Below are 25,793 nucleotides of genomic sequence, written 5' to 3' on the forward strand. Positions count from 1 at the left end.
CAAAATAATGATCGTCAAGCAGCTAACTGAAAGGGATTTTTTTCAATGCAAAGAATTTTGTGGCATAATGAACACCATTTTTATGGAAAATACTAACACCCTAATAATGATGAATAACGAAGCCCATTTCCATCTGGATGGCTATATTAATGTACAGAACTGTTGGTACTGCGTGTCAGAGAACCCTCATGAACTACACCAAAAACCTCTCCACAGCTCAAAAATAACATTGTGGTATGGTGTCACAAAGTTAGGGATTGTTGGTCCTTACTTTTTTGAAGAGGGGAAACCGCAGTTACAGTGACATCAGCACGTTACATCAAACAAATTCCTGCATTCAGAATTGGAAAGGCATCGAATGAACATGAGAAAAATGTGTTTATAACAGGATGGTGCCACAGCTTACACGGTAAGAGCATTGATTGAAGTTGTTTGACAAATGTTTCCTGGACATGTCATTTCATAATTCGGCAATGTTTCTTGACCCCCATCCTCTCCTGATTTATCGATTTGTGCTTTATTTTTGTGGGGCTACCTGAAATCAAGAGTATATGTGAACAAGCCACACACAATTGAGGACCTGAAAATTGACATTTTCAAGAAATTAAAGCTGTGTTGAATGAAATGTTGGAGAAAGCCGTGGAGAGCTTTGAGGAGAGACTCCAACTTTGCATCCGACAAGAATGACATTATCTTACTGACATTATTTTCCAAACATAGATATGGTATGTTGATTTCAAAAAAGGAATAAAAGTATTATTATTTAATTCTTAGGAAAATTAATAAAATTGATTTTTATTAACCACCCTGACAAGGTAAATTAAAAGAAATAATAGTGTTGAGATGTAAGACTATAACACTGAATATTTAAAACCTAATCAATAACAAATACTTGCCAAATATTATGGAATCCTGTAGAACTGCTCAGAGAGTAAGGTACCGCTAAAATGGATTTTTTTTTTTCAGTGATTCCTAAGGATATAAAAAAAATGCAAACTAATTTTTCCTAAACAGGTTATGTAGTTCCTGTAGAGATGAAGTAATAAAATATGTCAGGAATGTTTAGTGTTATAGTAATCTATTTTTTTTTTTTAATTTGGTTACAGCCTATATATAATAATTATAAAATAACCTCTTTTTCTGCAGCAAACAGAGCAAATAGTACAAAGCTGTTGGTATTGCAACATCTCAACAGACTGTGTTCACTACATTTTACACTACAACAACAAACAGTAAGTAGGGGGAGGTGAAAGTGCACCAAAGGAAGCAAAAATGGTTCCATCTGTAGGAAAAATCATGGCATGGTTTTTGAGATCCTTGTGGTTTGGTGCTCATGACTACCTGGAAAGAGGCAGGACTGTTGGTCCTGGCTTTTTCCAGGTGTAATACACCACCAGGTAATAATACACGTCACTACTGAACCAATTGAAGGGTGCTATTAAGGCTAATGTCCACATCTTCGCAAAAAGAAGTGCTTTTTCACCACTATAATGTGCCTGCACACATCTCTCAGGTTGCTGCTATAAAACTTCATGATCTATGCTTAGAAGTGCTTTCACATGCACCATACAAGTAATTACTTCCTCTTCCCAAATCTGAAGAAATGGCTTGCTGGACAAAAATTCACTTCAAATGATGAGGTCAAAGCTGAGACAATCACTTATTTTGTGGAGTTGGGCAAATTGCATTATACTGAGAGTATTAAAAAATTGGAAAGTTGTTGGTCTGAAAGTATCAAATTGCAAGGTTTATGTTGCAAATGAAAGAAATATTTTGAAAAATCTTTTGTATTCTTATTCCGCTGAGAACTTTCAGATTGAGCCTTATATAATGTGATTTTCAAATACAGAAAGCAGCTTAGAGTTTATTAAAAACATATACCTTAAAGTAAACATATCTGGTAAGGAGAGAATATTACAAGAGTGACTGAATCACAACAAAAATTATATAGTTGTAACAAAATTAACAGGTAATAAACATATAGTTAATTTTGAGGCATTTCGAACTTAACAGATATCTGGAAGAAGGAAGCTGTATATGAAAAAAGGATAATATAAAAGCATGAATTCCTGTAAATATTTTGCTATTTTTCCTTAAAGCATACTTAAGATAATGCTCCTGAAAACAGTGATTTTTTATTTCCAGCTTATATTTTTTACGTACTGTAACATCTAACAAAAGCATGATCAGAAAGATAAAACCCAAACATCAAATAATTAATGTATTCTATTCAATGATGAAATTTCAAATTTATTTGATTGCAATATTATATATTGTACATTGATTTGCTGATACAAAATGTTTTCATGAGTTTGAAAGGGCAAATAAATAAATAAATAAAAAACCATGCAAAGAATAAATAAGTCAGCTGACTAATAAATAGATTTAAATTAGATGCCATTTCATTATCTTAAAAAACTGTTTAGAGCTGATAATAGATGCAAAAACTTTATGCAGTGATGAGTTTATATGAAAATAATTTTTATCTTTCTCCTCAACCACTATAAATATCTTACAGGTCAAAGATGCTGAAGTGGTATTTCAATAAGTTGCCATTCTACTGTTTTAGTCTCACATGGTAATTCACTGTGGAATCCAGGGAAAAAAGCTGTAGCAATATGACTGGGAAGTCTAAATGGACCAGAGTGACTCATTTTACAGAGAGATGAGCCCTTTTTTTTAAAATTAGTTTTTCTTTCTTCGCCAGTATTATAATGACCCTTGCCCGTCAAATCTATGTACCTACTAGCTTCCTTTACATTCAGTGGAGTTAATAAATTTCATGAAAAGAGATGTAGGTTAATTCATTACTACCGGTTGGGTGGGAATTAACTCCCTCTTGAAAATTGTTTATAACTTTTTTAATACTTAACCAATTTTCATGAAACGTAAAGCATTTTCTTCCTTACAGTGGTAGAATTTATTACACAATATTTCATGTATGTCACTGCAGGTATCAGTGGCGGACCATGGTGCAATGTCTAACCTTGCAAGAGCAGGCTCAGCTGACATCTGGTATGGCAGTCCGTGGTACAAGTATAGAGATCATTGCGAAGTGTGAAAGGACCTCGTGCCTCAGTAGATGCAAAGACAATAAGGAATTGCCACTTGAAGCTAATTAGCGCAGTTTCTGTATCAGATGTTAGAAGATACAGTCGCCTCTCAACATCCAGGATGGAGGAAAATGTGGAAGTGGTTCAGGAAATATTCACTCGGAGTCCTCAGAAATCACAAAGACAGGCATCTCGCAAAAGTGGTTTAACCCAATACACAATCCAAACTGTTCTGTGGTAAGAATTGAATTTTTGTCCATGGAAACCATATTTCTACCAGGAATTATCACTGGAAGACTGCAGTTGGAATATGGGGAGATGATACTTGCTTGGTATGAAGACTAGTCCAATATTTTCAATAATATCCTGTGGTCAGATGAAGCCTTGTTTCATGGGGTTTGTTAACCGGCATAATTGTTATTATTGAGCAACAGAGGGTTCAAGTGTGGTTGTTGAAAAAAAGCTAACATTGCCCAAAGGTCACAGTGTGGTGTGGCATGACATCCACAAATGTTGTTTGTCCATATCTCATTCAGAACACAATGAATGCAGAACGGTACCTTAATGTGCTTGAAGATTATGTTCACGGTGTTGTATCCACATGGGACAATTACAATGACCTAATCTTTATGCAAGATGGGGCCCTGCTTCACTTCGCAAGTTCTGTCCATGTGTGGCTCGATGCCCATTGGCCAGCAAGGAGTCCTGACCTAATGCCCACCACTTCTTCCTCTGGTGTGGGCAAATGAGGAAGTTTACCGCATAAAACCAAAAACTCTTGATGAATTGGAGGAGCAAATTCACCAAATTAACATAAATGTACCGCTGGATTATCTGCAGAAGTCTGTTACAAACATTCCCATCCATTTATGGAAACTGGTGGATAATGGTGGTGCTTATGTGAAATTTCAGCAAAGTGTACACTTCTACTATTGTAAGGAAAAATTGTTTTTTGTTCCATGAAAATTAGTTAATTATTAAAGAAGTTATAAACAATTTTCAATAGGGAGTTAATTCCCACCCACCTGGTATATATATAGCGTAATAACAAATTTAGTATTATACACCAAATATGAAGTGAGAAATTATATACGATCAAGATTTCTAATGTTCACTGGAAATTCTGATAATGAAACTAATATGCACAATTATGATGTAATTTTCCTTTACAAGAAAGCAAGTGAGAGGTAGCTGGCTGATTTTACATTTAAGAGGTCCAGTGTTAGTTCACTAAATTACTGAGGTCACCGATGTGGATTTTAAAGTAGCTGCCCTTTATTTAGATAGTGCAAAAATTATCATATTATACATTTATCAACCTTGTGCAATGATTTCATTTCCTTTTGTGATAATATTGATGAATTTCTCTCCACAAGTATTAGCAGATTTAGTACGATTTTGGCTTCAATCTTCAATTTGAGTTTTTAAAGGATTGAACTACAAAAAACAGCTATGCTTGTATGCTCATATAGGTTAGTCACCCTTATAACAGTAATAACAAGTTTTGCCACTTCATTTATTGATCACCTATTTACCTATAATGTGTCATAAGGTACAAATTATAATGAATATGGTAATAAAATCATGAATTTTGTTTTTAAAAGACGGTATGACAATAAATTTACTCCCAGTTAACTAATTAGAATGCTGTTACTAAATAAAAATAAGTTAACACAAATTGTGATACTTTTTAAAACAGTATTCATGAGCATTTGTTCAACTTTTCCTTAAGAATTTAATACAAGCTCATAATTTGATATCTCCAGTGTTGGTGAGGAATTATGGAAAGATTTATGTAACAAACAATTGCATCTCCAAGTAACTTAAGAAGGTTCCTGAATAAAACTGTTTTTAAAATAAACTTAAAATCATGAAGCAAAAAATAAAAACTCAAGTAAGGTAGAATTTACTGGAGAGAATCATTAAACTAGTTGAATGTCTGATGACTCAAAGGAAAACACCAGCCAAAAATATCATATTTTGAGAATTAAATTAAGGCTATAAACAAAATTGCAGCAGTACAGGAAGCCATTATAGAAGATAAGCTAATATATATATATACTGAGGCATTTCCTATTGAAGTAGATTGATTAATTTAAGATTCACATGCAATGGGTGTTTTTTTTAGAGTGATAGAACTTTTGATAGATATAGTTGTCATTTGTTTTGTTTTGATGACATTTCAGATCAGTGAGCATTGGCAAATGCTCATGGAAAAACTGATGCCGGAACAATGTTTATGAATTGTGGAAATATATTTCCAAAATCAGTGTTCAGTTCGCCAAATGTATAAAGCACTTCACAATTTTTATTGTGCACTTAATTGTGACAAAAGATTTAAAAAGCAATATGACCAGAATAAAATTACAGGAAATGTCACATACACTGAAAAAACAGACCAACTAGGGACGGAAAACAAACTAGAAGCCCTGGTGGAAAAACTAAAAGAAATAGTATCAGAAATTGCACTGCCAGATAAAAAAACGAAACACCAGTGGTGGAACATTACCTGTGATCAAGCACTGGCAAACAGACACTAGGCTTGGTTGATCTTCCAATCAAAAAAAACAGGAGAGAACGAACAAAAACTAAGAATGCAAAGAAAACTCGCACAAAAAATAATCTGAAATCAAAAGAGAGAGTATCACAAGAAATTACTAGAACAGATTGAGGAAGACTTCCATAAAAATAATACAAGACAATACTACAAAAACTTTAAACTGATGAACACTAAATTTAATGCCCCAACAATAATGTTAAGAAATTCAGAAGGAAATCTGGCACACACTGATAAAGAAAATGCCAACATCATGAGAGAAAGCTTTAGAAAACTTCTGAATTGTGAAGAACCAAAAGAACTTCTGGAAATAAACACAAATACCCAGATTAAAACACCAAGAGAAAACATCCTTCCACCAACATTAGCAGAAGTAAAGATAGCTCTGAAGCAAATGAAAAACAACAAAGCAAGTGGAGACAATTTCCTGACTGCAGAATTATGGAAGAACGCATCAGAAAAAATACACAGAAATCTCCACAAAGAAATGGTAAAAATATGGCACAAAGAGGAATTTCCGGAAGAATGGAAAACTGCAATAATCCACCCTTTACATAAAAAAGGTGATAAAACCAACCCTGACAACTATAGGGGAATTTCCTTACTAGATTGCACTTACAAAATTCTATCAAGAATAATTTACAACAGAATCAAAGACCAACTGGAACAAGAACTAGAGGAATACCAAGGGGGATTTAGACCATGGCAAGGCTGCCCAGAACAAATTCTAAATTTAAAATTAATTATAGGTTATGATAAACTAAGGAATAAACAACTGGTAGTGACTTTTATTGATTTCAAGAAAGCATATGATTGTGTACATCGAGAATCCCTGCTAAAAATCCTGAGAAATTTAGGACTTCACCCAAAACTAGTCAAAATCATCAGACTAACACTAATGGATAACAAATCCAAGGTTAAATTCAGGGGGGAAATATCTGACCCATTCGACATCAAAACAGGACTGAGACAAGGAGTTGGACTGTCACCGCTTTTATTCAACTGTGCCCTTGAATTTATAATACGGGATTGGAAAAAATTAAAAAAAGATAACGCTAAAATAGAAAAACCTATCTCAGTAAATTGCCTAGGCTTTGCGGACAATTTAGCACTACTAGTCCAAAATATAGAAGAGGCCAGATACCAACTGTCAACACTGGAAGAGATTGCAGGAAAAATTGGTCTAAAAATTTCATACGAAAAAACCAAAATTATGGTGAGAGACCCACTATGCATAAGCAAAGTAAAAATAAACAATAATGACATAGAACTAGTAGAAAACTTTAAATATTTGGGAGAAAATATCACACACAACCTCCAAGAAAAATCCAAACTGGAATGAAAGAATAAATAAAAAATAAATCAAAGCCACAATAAAAACACAGAACATCTATAACAAAAAAAGCATGTCCATAAACAAAAATAAGACATTATAACTCAGTTATCCAACCAGAAATACTTTACGGATGCGAAACCATATTTGGACCGTACCAGACAAGGTTTACCAACAAACTGGAAAAGATTGAAAGACAGATTCTACGACGATACATCGGGAAAAACATTAAAAAAGATGGGATTTGGAGAATTATTCCAAACGAAGAGATTTACAAAACGATCATCTCGATAACTAATACATTTAGAAAGAAGAGAATTTCCTTTCTTTGACATATTTTCAGAATGGAAGAGACCAGACTTATCAGACGGATAATCAAACTTTTCTGGAACAAGAAAAGCAGACCGAACTGGTTATACGAAGTACAGAAAGACATGGAGGAATTAGAAAACTTAAAAACCCATGAAAACTTAAAAAACGAAAACCAGAAACTATGAGAAATTAAAAAATAAAGAAACAAGATTCCTGTCAAAACCCAAGAAAACAATAAGCCAGGTGTACTCTGAACAAGAAAGGGCAAGAAGATCTGAAACCCTTAGAAATTACTGGCAAAAAAGAAAAGCTGAAAAACAACAAATCAGCAAGAAAAGAAAGAACTTGCCAAAAAAATGAACTAAAGTGATTCATTATGGTCTTAAAAGTAAAAAAGAAAAAAAACAGCTAGTTGACCTGTTACTGGAATGTTGTAATTCAATGTGCTTTTTTAAACTATTTTTATTCACATATTGAGGACATTTCCAATTGCTTATGAAATGAATAATTTAAAATAGGTATTTTTCCGAATTTCTCTAACATAATTTCATAATTTCCAAATTTCATTAAAAGTAGATTAGGTTGATACATAAAAAGTGGTTGTGTGAGTCAGTGGAAAATTTCAGGCCTCAAAATCTCATTGCTCTCATTTTTTCCAAACATTTTAGAGAAACTTGCTTAAGGTTATATAAAAGAACACCTAAATATCAAGAGAATTATTTCAGAAACCCATTTTGGTTTCCAGAATAAAAAAATTAATAGTGAATGTGCTCGATCATTCACTAGTAGTAAATATTAGCTTAATAAACATCACAGGATATTAATTGGATTTTTTATAAACTTAAGAAAATCACTTAATATGAACTTGATCATACTAATAGAGCATACTTAATCATACAAGTGATTTATATTTAAACCTTCAGCTTTTCAAATCATACTGTATAGATGCATTTCAATTTGTAGAGTTGTTTGTCCGTAACAATAATTTAATAGATTATGTGTATTGCTTAGGATTCCAGAATTTGTGGGCATATCTCAAGAGTCCATGTTAAGTGCATTATTGTTTTTAATTTTTATGAATGATCAACAAAGATGTGCTAGTTACATTAAATGTGTAACTTATTTAATATGTTACAGTAAATGTTACTGTAACATACACAATTTAACATATAGAATTTAACATTTTATAGTCTTTTACTTATATTTTATTTTTAGAATATTAGAAAATGTTGTTATTAATATGAATAATGTGTCTATTAATAGTGTTGTACATGAAGACATGGCACTCACAGGTAAAACAAAGTCTGTAAATATTAATTTTTATGATCAGTAAAGAAGTGGTGTTAATATACTTTACTTATGTGTTGTCAGTAATAAGGTATGGCATTAATTCTTAAAGGTACCAATATATAATTAATGTAAGTAGGTACACACATTTATATACTTGGAAAGTGAAGTATAAGTACCTTTGTTTAGATTACACTTATACGGAAATAAATGCAATACTGGTGTGGATTTAATCTAAAATAAAGTTCAAATCTAAAAATACAAAAATTTATTGCATGTTCATTTTCTACCATTTTAGTTAAAATTATTTTTCCTATTATGGCTTTGGGGAAGGTAGTAAAATGAATTCCTCACAAATTTGCGGTCCATGGGCCCTGGTATTTCTCAGAACATTCCTGGGAATAACATTCTACAAAAAAATGAAAAGGTGAAAAATAAAGCTAAAATAATATGTTTTAATTAACTGGTTCCTGTACACCACCAATATTAAACAATGTTGTACAGTCTTTCTTTGTGAAGATTGTTTAATTGTGACAAAATGACTTTGTCATTGATACTTAAACAAAATACAAAGAACCCACACAATACCCTGTCTACTCATAAAGTAACAACTTCTATAGATTATAATGAACAAACACTATAACAATATCACTTTTTTATTGTTAGCTCCTTAAAGCACTTTCCTAATTTGAATAAATTTTTTTTTAACAGAAGTAATATTTTAGCTTACAATAAACAACTCAAAAATTATTTAATATGTTTTTTGTTAAACCATACCTAATAATTTCTATAGTATATAATTTGTATAGTGAAGTTATGTCACAGAAATAGAATTTACTTCTACGATACCTAAAAATTAATTTTCTAAATGCAGGCCACGCTAGTCAAATGCCGCCGCTACATTTCGTTTGTTGTAATCTATTAATATTTTTTAAACGTCGTGAGTTGCGTAAGCAAATACGTACAGGAAAGCGCGCGATCTTTCGATAGAGAAGGCGTTGGAGTCACTAGAGTTTATTAAAATGGCGAATGTCGGTTGGTCTTGTTCGTGTTTTGTAGGTTTTAGTTCTGTGAATTAGTTCTGAAAATGTGAAATAAAACTAAATTATTTTATAATTCTTATTATACGATGGTTAAAACGAGATTTACAGCTGATTCAGAATCAAAAATGCCCGTCAAGGACACGTTAAAAGAAGAATCCCGTGAGGTAAGCTACTATGTGGCTTGACTTGTCAAGCTTCCTTTTGTAATTGTTTTTCATTTGAATGTAAAATTTGTATGTTTACTCTACTAATGTTAGCGTTTATTTTTAGGAACTTGATAGTGCCTGTATGTCTGAAAAAGATAATTCAGACTTTTCATCCAAAGCCCCTAAAGTATGGAGCAGGGAGCTAAGGAATCGTTTTGTGATTTCGAGTGAAAAGAGAAGTATTCGTTTTACTAATGATGGTGAGTTATTCTGTTTAGTCCTATCGAGAATTTAATTAAATATTTGTTTAACTTGTGTTTTAATCCTTTGGATTACCTCTTGTATTATTGCTTTACATGTATATTAAACTGTAATGTTAGTATATTGTTTTAATTTGTTGTTCTCTATTTTGAAGTAATTTATCAAAGTTATTGCACTTCATTATTTTTTTTTTTGTAGTTACAGCTTTATTTATTTTTCATCAATAGAGTAAACTTAATACTATATTTAAATTATCATGTGACTGCATACAGATGTATTTCACTGTGTAACACTCCAGTAGTGTTTTGAAAGAATAGATTTGTGTGTATGTAACTTTTGAAGTTACATACTTTTGAAGTAGGAAATAAAAGTATCAAGATTATTTTATCAGAAGATTGTATTGCTTATTGCCTTTTAAGTTTGCAAGTTTAATTTCTGTAGAATATAGTTTATAACACCTAACCAGTTGGAGGTTACGTACTAGTTAATTTTTTAAGTATATTTAGTATTCACTTTCATTGTATAAAAGATGGAATGTTATAGGGAGATTATGATGTACTGATATACTCTTGTTAATATTGTGTAATATACTGTCAAATATACTTTTGTTAATATTGTGTGAAGTTTTATATAAAGGCTAATAACAGGTTTTTTTATTTAGTGAGGGACTTAAGAGTAAACACTACATGATATATTTTTCCTCTTAAATTTCTTTCCTGTTGAGATATTACTAGAAAAGAAAGTTGTTTTTGACCCTATATTGGTAAGATGTAGTCTCAAAATACTCTCCCAACAAAAACTGGCCTCAAAAAGCAGTTTGGAGGATGACGGTATCACCACTTCCAACACCACCTTCTCTTCTCTCATGTGAATATAGTCTGCCAGTCCTACTTTTATACATTGTTCTATTAGTGCCAGTGAGGCCATCGTTATGTGACAGATTACACATTAGGGTCAATCCATTTGAAGTGTCCCCCAAAAAAAAAAGCTGGTTGCATGACCAATTCAAAAAAAAAAAATTGAAACTTACACATTTGTTTCCTACGTGTTTCAGGGCCTTAAAACTATACCTTTTATATATTTTTTTAAGCAGTTTACCTATGGCAGCCATTTTTGTTTTGGTGCGCACACCTATTTTTATGATTGTAAGGATTTATGGAAAAAATCATAACTAAAAAACTATTGGTCCTGGAAGGATGAAACAAAACAAGTTTATTCATATTTTTTCAAGGTAAAAGATTGGTCCAGTGGTTTATTTACCTGTCTCTCTTCTTTCTATGAGAAAATTACCAATGAAGTTCAACATGAAAAACTATGAAATAATTTCACTTTGGTAATTTTTTTCAAGAGGCAGGGACGGCATACTCAGTTTGAATTATTTTTTTAATATATAGTTATATGTTAGTAGTTTTACTGTAAATAATATTAATGGTGGTATACTTACCCCTACATTTTTTTGAATTTTTGAAAATAATTTTTTTAAAAATCAAATTTTGGCTTCAAATAACTCTGATGGGACTGGTGATAAAAATTTCAAATTTATACAACTTACAGTGTTTTTGTAATTTTTATGGCAAATAAAAATGTTTCTTGTATAATTTCTAAGTATATTCTAAGTTTGTATACTTACACTAGTGAGAAAAAACTAACGTAAATGGTAACAAGTTAATCCATTTGAAATGACCCAAGGGTGGCTGCATGACCAATTCAAAAAAAAATGAATGAAAAAAAATGAAACTTACCTACTTGTTTCCTACATGTTTCAAAACCATAAAACTATTTATTTTTTTATTTTAGAATTACGTCTTATCATTATGGTAAGTGTGGTAAGCCAGTCGTCGAGCCTATGTGCACAGCAATACGCCGCCACTATATTGTTAAAACACAAGACCTACAAAAGTTTAATAAATATTAAATACAGAAAACTCAATAGTTTTCTGAGCTTCACTTCTTAATATACTAGGATAGGTTGACAGAAAATTATAGTTTTATCAGAATTTTACTTAGGTCCAAGCCTTCATATCTATTACAACATGACAAAATTGTGATGCCGTATCATGTTTATTAAAATGCGTGTTTATACATGCAAATGAAAAACTCATTTAGAAAGTAAAGTAAATAAAAGTAATCTCAAAACCCAAATAGTTTTAATTGGATATGATTGCCTTAAAATAATATTTTATTATTTAAAATTATATTTGTTATATTGAATTGCATGTTGCCTGAAAAACTAAAATATATTTGCCCTTTGAAGCAAAATATAACTGGTTTTTTAAATATATTTAAGGTTAAGATGTTGTATTGTACTGAGAACTATCGTTATCAGATTAAACTTTTAGGGATCAGTAACCTTGCAGTGGTTCATCATTGCAAGCTTTGTTATTTCTATCTAGACCCCCTTTTGATGTATGGAAGCTCAAAAATTTCAGATCAATCAAGAATTTCTTTACGGGGATTGAAAAGCAATATTATTTTTTTTGTCGTATAGTTCAGGGAAATCCTTTTACTGGGGGAAAAATTAAAGACATTATTGTTCTCCCGCACTGGAAAATAATCCTGAACACAAAACATTTTTACATAAAATTACTGCAAGTTGAGCAATTTTTATATAATGAATTACAATTGGTTAGGATTCATAAAAAGATGTAGTTCAGTAATTAGAGATGAGAAGATTTCAAATATTTTTCTGTCATCAAAGTTTTTTTACAGGTTAAAATTTTATAATAAATTTTGAAAATATCCAATTTATAAAAGTATTGAATTGTTAAGAGAAATAACAATTTTGTAAATATGGATTTTATTTTCTCTTGTATGTAGATTTTGATGATGGAAATATAAAAAACCTAAAATATGAAATTTCATTACTTTCCTGGCTGTACCAATCAAGTTATTATGTAATTAGTTTTTAAAAAACTTTTTGGCTATAATATTAAGCTCTGTTTGTATCTTTTTGATAAAGTAATTACTATATATATATATATATATATATATTACATCTCCTCTATCAGGGGAGAGATGCATTAAGTTATTTTTCAGTGACTGAACATTTAACAAAAATAAGTTTAAAGCATTAAAAATTTCAAATTGAAAAAAAGAAATGTTTTCATTTTGGGAGTTCCATACTAAGCAACCGAATAAAATTAATTTTATTATCATGTGGTGATAATAAATTTAAAAAAAGAACTTTATAAAATTGTTTAAACAATTTTTTTTTGTATTCAGTCATTTAACTGGTTTGATGCAGCACTCCAAGATTCCCTATCTAGTGCTAGTCATTTCATTTTGGAATACCCTCTACATCCTACATTCCTAACAATTTGTTTTACATATTCCAAACATTGCCTGCCTGCACAATTTTTTCCTTATACCTGAACATTTAATATTAAGACGACTTAATACTCCAGGATGCCTTAATATGTGGCCTATAAGTCTGTCTCTTCTTTTAACTATATTTTTCAAAATGCGTCTTTCTTCATTGATTTGCTGCAACACCTCTTTATTTGTCACTTTATCCACTCATATGATTTTTAAAATTCTCCTATAGCACTACATTTCAAAAGCTTCTAATCTTTTCTTCTCAGGTACTCTGATCGTCCATGTTTCACTTCCATATAAAGTGACCTCCAAACTTATACTTTCAAAAATCTTTTCCTGACATTTAAATTAATTTTTGATGCAAACAAATTATATTTCTGACTGAAAGCTCATTTCGCCTGTGCTATTCAGCATTTTATATCACTCATGCTTTGTCCATCTTTAGTAATTCTACTTCCCAAACAACAAAATTCTTCTACCTCCATAATCTTTTCTCTTCCTATTTTCACATTCAGTGGTCCATCTTCATTATTTCTATTACATTTCATTACTTTTGTTTTGTTCTTGTTTATTTTCATGCAGTAGTTCTTGCATAGGACTTCATCCATGCCGTTCATTGTTTCTTCCAAATCCTTTTTACTCTGAGTTAGAATTACTATATCATCAGCAAATCGTAGCATCTTTATCTTTTCACCTTGTACTGTTACTCCGGATCTAAATTGTTCTTTAACATTATTAACTGCTAGTTCTTTGTAAAGATTAAAAAGTAACGGGGATAGGGAACATCCTTGTCAGACTCCCTTTCTTATTACGGCTTCTTATGTTCTTCAGTTATTACTGTTGCTGTATGGTTCCTTTAAATGTTAGCAATTGTTCTTCTGTATCTGTACTTGAACCCTTCTTCTTTTTCCTGTTTAGCCTCCGGTAACTACCATTTAGATAATTCTTCAGAGGATGAATGAGGATGATATGTATGAGTGTAAATGAAGTGTAGTCTTGTACATTCTCAGTTCGACCATTCCTGAGATGTGTGGTTAATTGAAACCCAACCACCAAAGAACACCGGTATCCATGATCTAGTATTCAAATCCGTGTAAAAATAACTGGCTTTACTAGGACTTGAACGCTGTAACTCTCGACTTCCAAATCAGCTGTTTTGGGAAGATGCGTTAACCACTAGACCAACCCGGTGGGTTTCTGTACTTTAACCCTAATTTTTTTAAAATGCTAACATTTTATTCCAGTCTACGTTATCAAATGCCTTTTTGTAGGTCTATAAATGCCAAGTATGTTGGTTTGTTTTTCTTTAATCTTTTTTCTACTATTAATCTGAGGCCTAAAATTGCTTCCCTTGTCCCTATACTTTTTCTGAAACCAAATTGGTCTTCTCTTAACACTTCTTCCACTCTCCTCTCAATTCTTCTGTACAGAATTCTAGTTAAGATTTTTGATGCATGGCCAGTTAAGCTAATTGTTCTGTATTCTTCACATTTATCTGCTCGTGCTTTCTTTGGTAACATGACTATAACACTCTTTTTGATGTCTGACAGAACTTCCCCTTTTTCTTAAATATTACACACCAGTTTGTATAATCTATCAATCACTTCCTCACCTGCACTGCGCAGTAATTCTACAGGTATTCCGTCTATTCCAGGAGCCTTTCTGCCATTCAAATCTTTTAATGCTCTCTTAAATTCAGATCTCAGTATTGTTTCTCCCCTTTCATCCTCTTCTTCCTCTATAACATCGTTTTCTAATTCATTTCCTCCATATAACTCTTCAATATATTCCACCCACCTATCGACTTTGCCTTTCGTATTATAAATCAGTGTACAATCTTTATTTAACACATTATGAGATTTTAATTTATGTACCCCAAAATTTTTCTTAACTTTCCTGTATGCTCTGTCCATTTTACCAATGTTCTCTTTCCACTTCTGAACACGTTTCTTTAATCCACTCTTCTTTCGCTAGTTTGCACTTCCTGTTTGTATTATTTCTTAATTGTCTATAGATCTTTTTACTCTTCATCACTAGCATTCTTAAATTTTCTACGTTCGTCCATCAGCTGCAATATATCCTTTGAAATCCAAGGTTTTGTACCAGTTTTCTTTGTTCCGTCTTAGTTTGCTTCTGTTGATTTAAGAATCTCCTTTTTAACATTCTCCCATTCTTCTACATTTTCTACTTTATCTTTTTTATTCAGACTCAGGTTTTTAAACCCCAATCTACATTTCATTATCACTAAATTATGGTCACTATCAATTTCTGCTGCAGGGTAAGTTTTGCAGTCGATGAGTTGATTTCTAAATCTTTGCTTAACGATATATAATCTATCTGATACCTTGCAGTATCACCTGGCTTTTTCCATGTGTACATTCGTCTATTATGATTTTTAAACTGGGTGTTGGCAATTACTAAATTATATTTTGTGCAAAACTCTATAAGTCAGTCTCCTCTTTCATTCCTTTTGCCCAGACCGTATTCACTTACTATATTTCCTTCCTTGCCTTTTCCAATGCTTGCATTCCAATCTCCAACTATTATTAAATTTTCTTCTCCTTTTATGTGTTTAATTGCTTCGTCAATTTCTTTGTATACCTCATCATAATCATCATGGGTGCTTGTAGGCATATAAACGTTAACAATTGTTATTGGTTTAGGTTTCAATTTTATCGTTATTACAATGATTCTATCGCTATGCATTTTGAAATACTCTACTCTCTTCCCTATCTTCTTGTTCATTATGAAATCTACTCCAACCTGCCCATTATTTGAAGCTGAGTTGAGTTAATTATTCTAAAATCACCTGACCAAAAGTCGTTTTCCTGTTCCCACCGAACCTTGCTAATTCCTACCACATCTACATTTATACTATCCATTTCCCTCTTTACATTTTCTAACCTACCAACCTTTTTTAGACTTCTAACATTCCACGCTCCGACTTGTAGAATGTTATTTTTTAATTTTCTGGTGACCCCATCCTTAGTAATCCCCAACCGGAGATCCAAACGAGGGACTAGTTTACCTCCAGAATATTTTACCAAGGAAGCTCTCTGCATGAAAATGCAGAGAGCTACATTTTCTTGGAAAAAAAGCAGCTGTAGTTTTCCATTGCTTTCAGCTGTGCAGTACTCAGAGGACTGAGTGATGTTGATATGGCCATTTCGTCTTGACCTATGCCCTTAACAACTATTGAAAGAGCTGCTGTCCCCTTTCAGGAATCGTTCCTTAATCTGGCTCTCAACAGATATCTCCCTGATATGGTTGCACCTTCGGTCCAGCTACTCTGTATCACTGAGCACTCAAGCTCCCTCACCAACAGCAAGGTCTCGTGATTCGTAGAGGGAGGTTTAAAAAATATAAAGATACAACCAAAATTCTAAGTAAACAAAGTTATCATTTTCTATGAAGATGAAAATGTTTTGCTGATTTTTTTTTTTTTTTTTAAAGAGTTCATTCATATAGCAAGGTAACTTGCTAGATGGATTTAAAATAAAAAATTAATTAAAAAAATATCTTTTGTTACCACAGACTATTGGAGTGCGATAGGCAAAACTTAATAGTGCTTTGAAGGTCTATTGATATATAAAATATAGATGCAAAAAACTATCCCCATTAACTCCTTTTCTGAGGCAAGAAATACCTAAAAAAAAAACTTTTTTGTAAGAAAATTATTTTGTGTGTGCCCCAGTAATGATTTAAAATTTTATTTCGGCCAGAACAACCTTTCCCCTTTATCCAGTTTCTGCAAAAATTTAATACATTCTTTCCCCCTGAAGGTATACCTGTCTACCTTTTAGTTTGAAGAAAATTGGTCTACGGCATCCAGAGTTATAAGATCAAATACAGGCCAACATACATACGTCACTCTTGACAAAAATAGATTTTTAGATTTGGGAGCATTGGAAAATGATTTTTTTTTTATAGATTATTTACAATTTATTTAAATCTTTTTTTATACTTTCTACGGCTGCTATTGAAGCATATATTGCACTAGCCAGGAAAGTAAAAATCTGAAATGTTCATGCATTCACTTAATTAAAAATTTGCAGATTTTCTCTGGAGTGAAGAGAATAATTTGAATCTATATGGTGGAGTTGTAGAACCTCAGTCTTTCATTTCAAAGATCTTGTGTTTGTGCCTTATCCTTATATTTTTCATATGATACAAAATGTTGTAACCATTTCCAAGCACAGTTTATATAGTGAATTAAAAAAAACATTAAAACAATTAAAAATAACAGTTTTACAAAAATAATAATACCCTTATTTTAATATTTTTCATACTTTATATCTGAGAAATCTACAACAATAGTAAATTCTACAATAGTAGATATGAAAATCTGTTTATTTAGCACTCTAATAAAATAAATTAATATTAGTATTGTATATATGTATACAGCGTGAGTGATAGATGAAGGATTGGCAGAGGGGGTAGAAAAGGAAATTAAGTTTTTGGTCTGGTTAGAAATAGAGGCATAATTATTTTTGCTTTTCTTGCATATTGTATTTTTTTTAATATAATCTTCTCACTCTTGAGTTTTTATCTGCTGTTTATTACTGATCTACCTTAAAAAAAATATATTTTATATTAATCAAGGAGCTTAACTTATGTATTATTAAATTTACATTTATGTTTATTGATTGATTAATTTTACTGATGTAATGTTCTCTTAATTAGTTATTATTTTTAATATTTTTCTGATGTAAGTACATATTTCTGATATAGGTAAGTTACCAGGAACTGTTGTCAAATTCAGAGCTTCGATTTGGATTGTAATTGAATATTAGAGATCTAATTGTTATTAATTAATATCATGTATACATCAGCATTTGTTACAACTTCATCTTTAAAACCCTATTCTGGAATATTTTTTATGATTGTAAATAAACAGGTGAACTTCTTTTTGGCCATGGGACAAACATAATTTACTCGTACTTTCTCCTTATCCTTGATTCCTTCGTCTCCATTTTTGATTTTGAAGTCCTGAGAGAGTTTCTGAGCTGAGGATGCTAGAACCTGAAGAGTCAGTGTATCTTGGTATCTGGTAGGGGACTGCCTGTGTACTGACTCTCGATCTCTTGTTTTGTCTGAGGCTTATAAAATGCCTTGGCTGAAATTCCTTTTGAATAAAGTTTGGCACTCTATTCTTCCCACAACAAAAATGTGTGTGTTCACATTTTAATTATTGCGACGTAGAAAATGTAAAGCTTGTATTTATCAGAATAATAAAATTGAATTATATCTAAAAGTGTGATAGGATTCTTTTATTAATACACACTTCTTATGCATTACGTAAATACATCTTCACCATAATGAAATTCAGATGGAGAACAATTACGTTAAAAGCAATTGAGAAGAATATTAGTGTAGGAGTTTCAGGTTATGACCACTTACAGATTCTTTTCAAATAGGTTGTAGCAGAAGTGTTATTAAACAAACACAAGTGTTTCCTGAATTCAAATAGATTTAAAAATTCTACTTTTATATGAAAATACATTAATATTATCAATATAATTCATAAACAATAAATTGTATCAAATAATTGAAACAAACAATAAAACAATCACTTTTTCTCAAAATTTCTAATGGATAAAAAATTAATTTTTCAAAAAACAATTTTTGATCTCTTACAAGTATTTTTATTTAATGTTATTTTCATATTTTATAAATGAACAAAATAATATATTACAAAATATATGAACAAAATATAATATTTTGTTTCTAGTTTAAATTTTTAAATCTGAAGATGATAATAATCTGAAGAAACTTTAAAGGTTTGTTCTACAAAAGGTTCTGTTAATAAGTTGTGTAAATAAATTTCTTAATTATAAATTTATGTTTTTTCTAGCCACTTTTTTCAATGGAATTACCATGTAATATTATTAATAATATTTATCATATGTGTCACTATTTTGTCATATTTTAATTTTCCTATAGCTAAAGATACTTTCTTCATGAAATCATACACATTGTTTACAATTTTGCATGCCTGTTGTCAAAATCTTTTACCTTTCACAACAGACTTAAATTCAGCCATAATGCATGTAAACAAACTACTTTAAAAAGTTTGACCACGATAAAACCTTTTACAATAAAAACCATGATAAAAACATTTTACAAAACATTGTATCATTCATTAATTGACAAAAGAACCATACCAAAAAGAACCATACCAAGAGACAGAACCACAGAATTTAACGTTATATACGTGGAAAACAAAAAAAGAAACATAAATAAAATTAAAATAATTGTTTTATATTTGCAACATGGTGTCACTTTCTTAATGTTTTATACACACAAAAATACATTGTTTTATAAACAACAGTTGAATCATGTTTATGCTATTAAGAGATGTGTGTGTGTGTGTGTGTGTGTGTGCGTGTGTGTGTGTGTGTGTGTGCATGAGTTTTTTTTACAGAAGGAAAAGAAACATTCTAAACCAGTTACTGGATTAGGTGATTTTGATAAAGATGTGGTTAGGCGAACTGTGAATGAATTTCACTCAGGATAGGGGAGCTTCCAACAATTAAAAACTGTAAAGAATTGAAAATTAAAATTCATTTAAATGGCTGTGGAACTAGATTAAGAAGAATTTTAAAAGAATTAGTTTTTAAGTGGTATAATTCAGAAAAAAAGGAAAATATTAGTTAAAAAACATGATATTAGGCAGAAAAGAATTTCATATTTGTAGGCAATCAGTGATTTTAGAAAATTTAACCCGGCAATCGTATACTTAGATGAATCCTATGTTTTATGATCTCATTTAACGGCAAAATCATGAGCTGACGCCAGCCATGCAGGACTTCATTTACCGACAAATAAAGGTGAATGCTTAATTATAATTCACGTCGGAGGTGAAATGGGCTTTATTCTAAATGCAATGTTATCTTGGACAGCCAAATCAAAAAGTGGCAGTTACCATGATAGCATGAATACTAAAATTTTTTTAAAATTGGCTGAAGAAAAATTAGTTACTAACCTTCCTCCTGAGTCTGCATTATCAAGCAAAAAACAAGATAACTGTTTGGTTACAGAAACATCATATTCAATTTTCTTCTCAAATGCTTAACCACGATTGCATGAACCAAATAAGTTGAACAAAAGTTATAGTAAACTATACCAATTTGAAGAATTGTTTGAAAGAAGTGGACATCAAATTCTGCAGCTTCCACCTTACCATCCTAATTTAAATCTAGTTGAGATGGTATGGTCAGAGGTAAAACGACATGTTGCAAGCCACAACACAATGTTTAAGATGTCAAAGTTCAAAAACTGTGTGAAGATAAAATGAATTCAATGAGTGACAGACTCTGGAAATTTTACTTTGAAAAGGTTAAAAAAAATCGAAGGTAAATATTGGAGCCAAGAATTGTTAAATCTCTGACAGAACTTTCATTGTCTCTTTGTAATGATAGTGAAAATAGTGACAATTACACTGAAGATAGTGATGACAGCGAGGAGAGCGTTCCAGCTGAGGAATTAAACAGATAATTCATTTTTCAGTAAACAATTAAAGTTATACTAATCACAATATTAAAGTTATCTATCACAATATTTACCTTGTAATTAGTAATAGATAATATTTTGTCATCCGTTATTACATTTTACAATGTGTAGTACAGAATTAGCAGACTGTATTCATTTCAAAATTGTTGCATTCATTTCTTAAAAATAGAACAGTTATTTGGTAAGGGGATTACCAAGAGCGAAGAACGCGTTTTTACACTGAGTAGTAATCGTCACTACTCCAAGTTTACCATTACTTGTACATGTATATTTTTATTTACTTTTAATCATTCTTTACTGTGACTGCTGACTGAAACCCAATTACATTTGTTCTATATGTCTTCTTTTAAATGATGATTTTTAAAGATTTGTATGAAGTAGTAGTAGTAGTAGTACTTCAACGTAGAAATTGAGTAAAGTTTAAAACAAAGTTGTATCTATTTTAATAGCAAATATATAAGCAAAAAATTTAATACGAAAGAACTTAAAAATATATAAATCAGTAAATTGATTTATTATTAGTTTCCAATAAGACTATTTGCTGTGTTGTGTATTTATGAGTAAAAAAAAAACTTGTATATTTTGTTCCAAATAAAATATAAACATATAAATTATAAAAAAAAAAAACATATAAAATATAAAAATAAATGTATAAAATATAAACTCCTGATTTAAAAGGAACTGAAAGATTGGAGAAGTAAAATATTTCAAAAATGTAAAAATATGCCTTTATTTTGATCTTATAATACAATACTATTGAATGACAAATAAGCAATGACAGAAATACTTTTTTAAGAGTAGCACTAGTTTTGTTTGGTGTAGGTTCTTATTAGATGTATACAAAATAAGCATCTCTTATAGAGTGATGTGAAATATCTGGACTGCTAACAGATTGTAAAAAAATTATACCAGAAATGCAGATCACAGATTGTTATAAATTCAAAACCATAACAGAGTAATTTTTGAGTATGGTTATTTGCATGCACTGGGTACTATAGTTGTATATTAATGAATATGTAATAAATAATTTCATTAAACTAAAAGTATCTGTTGAAATGAAAAACAGGCTACTTAAAATAATCATTGCCAACCATGATCGCATGCGAGTGGCTCATACACGCACATGACATATACCACCAGCCCAGTGGGGTGTAGTGGTTAACTCATCATTGCAAATCAGCTGATTTCAAAGTTGAGAGTTCTAAGGTTCAAATCCTAAAAGTGGCAGTTTTTATATGCATGTGAATACTAGATCATGGATACTGGTGTTATTTGGTGGTTGGGTTTCAATTAATCACACATCTCAGGAATGATCGCCCTGAAACTGTACAAGACTACACTTCATTTACATTCATACATATCATCCTCTGAAGTAATATCTTATGGTGGTTTCAGAGGCGAAATAGGAAAAGACAGAATATTACAAAAGTAGAACTGATTAGCCTTGCCGTTTGTTCTGTGATGTATATTATAACTTTTTTAGCGTTAGACAATTCACTTCTCCAATGTTGTGTCTTATGGAATGAATTCCAATTATTAAGTTGTCTTAATAATCCTAGAAAATGGTGCATTATTTTTGTTAGAGAAAGAGCTCTTGAAAATCTTCACTTTTGGAGAACCAGTAGCTGTCATTGCAGTGATTGGTTTTTTTGTGGTATATAGCAAATTCACATTCTGTCACTGGTGAAAGGCCTTTAAAAAATAGTTTCCTGTTTTTTTCATAACGTTGCAAAAATTTTTGTTATATTCATGAATTTGCATTTATGAAGTTAGCATTTTTGTTAGGTATCAAAACCTATTTTTTTTTTTTTTTTTTATTGAAAGTGTTCTGTCACAATTTCAAGAGATTTTTAAAAAAAATGAGTCTTCTCTTCAATACTGTGTACAAAAATCTTAATTGACTAGAGTAGGTGGTCCCCGTGTACCTACTAATATACATTCTTCTTCCTTCATTAAAACATCCTAATTCACTTTTTCACCATTCTGTTATTTCACTAATCATATTCAATCTGTAAACTTCACAGATTTGATGGTAGATTTTGTGCGATCAATATTTCAAAACAAATTATGTGGGATTCTCAGGAATGGTATTGTTTATTGCATGAAAATGAGCAGCCTTACTGGCTGGTTGTGCAAACTTGAGTAGTTAATGTGGGAGATTCTTGACCATCGTCTACAGCTACTACCTCTTTACCAAAGTTAGGTCTGAATGGGTAAACAATATTTTAAACTGTGAGGAGTTCATGGGTCAAGTTAATAAATAATTAGATGTTTTTGTGGTGTGTGTATATATATATATATATATATTTTATTTTATATATATATTGTATTTTGTATAATCAGAAACCAACTTGAACGAGTACAGAATTACAAAGTAAATGAAATGACACCGTATTTTTCTATTCTGTATTCCAATAGCACTTTTGCGGGATCCCACATCATCAGGTGTATATAAATTATGTAAAATTACATATCAAAACATAATTTTTTTAAAGTATTAAAATTAAAATTACTATCATATATAGAAAACATGAAGTCAATTAAATAAATTAATTACATATATTTAAATATGACATCAATTAAGAATTAAAAATTAAAATTTACTTTAAAAATAAAATAATTGAACGATTTATTACATGTAACCTGGCCAGCCAGTGTTACTGAATAATGTAAACATGTAACACTTTAATTTTTAATTCTTAACTGATATATTTAAATATATGTAATTATTTTATTTGACTTCATGTTTACTATATATGATAGTAATTTTAATTTTTTCTAAAAAAATTGTTATGTCTTGATATATATTTTATGATTTATATACAACTGATGATGCAGGATCCTGCGAAAGTGCTACTGAAATAAAGAAAAGAAAAGAAGGTAAGTGTCATTCCATTTATTTTGTAATTCTGTACTTGGGTTATTCAAGTTGGTTTTTGATTATAAAAAATACAATATATTGGTACAGAGAAATATGGATCATAAGTATCGACTTGAGAAAAAAAAGAAAAAATGTATATATATATATATATATATATATATATATATATACATTTTTTATTATTATTATTTTTTATTATTATGCTTTTACGGCCAACATGGGACCACTTAAGTCAATTTTAGTTAGATCTTCTCTGAGAAAAGCGTGTTATTTTACTTTCCGAGCTACCCAGTATTTCTTTATCCGTTCAGATCTTGCTTTCTTTTTTTCATCTGTAAACACCCTCTTCGTTGTATTTTGTCTGTCTTTTGTTTAAATCTAATGTTTTTGTCTTTTAGCTTTGTAATTTTTTCAGTTTTATTCTGTAGGTCAGTCAGGGAAATTCCCAATTCTTTCATATCTTCTCTAATTTCTTTGATCCATCCTACTTCTAGCTTTTGGAACCAGAGCTTTTCAATGATATTTCTTGACAGTCTTGTTTCCGATGTCCTTATGAGAGGACCAAAGAAAGAGATTCATTTTTTCCTCATAGTATCAGTAACAGGCTCTATTTCTCGATACACTACCTCATTTTGCACAATCCACCATTGGCCTTCTTTTTGGTGTTTTTTATTGATACAAGTTCTCACAATTCTCCTCTCTATTTTCAGAATTTTATCAATTTGGTTTTTCTGAGTGATTTTGAAAAGGATCTCGCTTCCGTAGGTGACTTCTGGCTGTACTACAGTTTTATAATGTTTAAGTTTTGTTTTAGCTGAAAGGCATTTTTTGTTATATGTTGACCAAGATAATTTTTGGGATTTAATCATTTTATTTGTCCTGTTTTGTCATGTCACTTTTTCATTTAAATTATAAGTTATTATTTCCCCTAGATATTTAAATTGTTTTACTATTTTAATTTTCTGATTGTTTACCGTAATGTGCTCTATTACCAGAGGATCTATGGCCGTTAGTTCAGTTTTTTCGAAAGAGATATGAAGCCCTATCTTTTGTGCTAGGTTTTGAAGGCTCATGATTTGTGTTTTGGCTTCTTGAATATTATTTGCTAAAAGAGCGAGGTCATCTGCAAATCCCAGGCAATTTAGTGTAATGGAGTTTTTCTTAGAATCCATTTTTATATTTTTGGGATTTATTTCATACCATTTTCTCATGACAAATTCGAGGGCACAGTTAAAAAGGAGTGGTAGAGGCCGTCTCCTTGACTCAATCCAGTTTTTATGGAGAAGGGTTGAGAGAGTTCACCTCTGAATTTCACTCTGGACTGGGTATTGGTTAAAGTTAATTTTATCATGTTTACGAGTTTAGGGTGAAGGCCCAGGTTTCTCAGAATATTCAGCATGATTGGTCGGTGTATACAATCATAGGTCCTTTTAAAGTCGGCGAAGGTTATTATTAGTTGTTTTTTTCGTCTTTTGTATAAGTCCATCATAAGTTTTAGGGATATTATTTGCTCCGGGCAACTTCTCCATGGCCTAAATCCTCCTTGGTACTCCCCAAGTTCCAGTTCAAGTTGATCTTTGCATCGGTTGTATATGATTCTCAACAGGATTTTGTATGTGCAATCCAGGAGAGATATGCCTCTGTAGTTTTCCGGATTAGTTTTGTCCCCTTTTTTATGTAATGATGAATTAGGGATGTGGTCCAGTGTTCTGGAAGTTTTTCTTCGTTCCATATTTTCACAAAGCATAGAAGTAGGGAAGTTTTGACTGAATAAACTGATGAGTGTTTCCAGAGTTCTGCGAAAAGCTGGTCTTCTCCGCTTGCTTTGTAATTTTTTATTTCATTTAAGGCTGCGAGAACTTCTTGAATTGTTGGCGGGTTGATATTTACCAGTGAAGTGTTAACTAGAGTTTCAGTGTCAATCTCAAAAAGCTCTGGGAGTCGTCACAGTTGAGGAGTCTATTGAAGGTTTCTGCCAACATTTCAGCGTTTTCTTTATTGGTGTGGGCCATATTTCCTTTTTTTCCTTTCAGCATAAGGGTGGGTGGTTTATATCTTTGAAGAGTCTGACCAAAAATTTTATAATAGTCTTG

General features: G+C 31.1%; 1 protein-coding gene across 5 annotated transcripts in view; it reads left to right on the forward strand.

Moving 5' to 3' along the window:
* The first annotated feature begins 9,555 nt into the window (after positions 1-9,555).
* The window catches only part of LOC142321352 (ATPase family AAA domain-containing protein 2B-like), a 189,627-nt gene continuing 173,389 nt past the window's right edge, over positions 9,556-25,793 (forward strand). For all 5 annotated transcript variants that reach the window (XR_012755606.1, XM_075359372.1, XM_075359383.1 and 2 more), the window contains exons 1-2: positions 9,556-9,749; positions 9,856-9,991. Coding sequence is in view for 4 of the 5 variants with exons in the window: in XM_075359372.1 (XP_075215487.1) it covers positions 9,672-9,749; positions 9,856-9,991 (214 nt within the window). In the remaining variant the exon portion in view is untranslated. The remainder of the gene's footprint in view (positions 9,750-9,855; positions 9,992-25,793) is intronic.

This window comes from Lycorma delicatula, chromosome 1, assembly GCF_047948215.1.
Source record: "Lycorma delicatula isolate Av1 chromosome 1, ASM4794821v1, whole genome shotgun sequence".
Classification (NCBI taxonomy): Eukaryota; Metazoa; Arthropoda; class Insecta; order Hemiptera; family Fulgoridae; genus Lycorma; species Lycorma delicatula.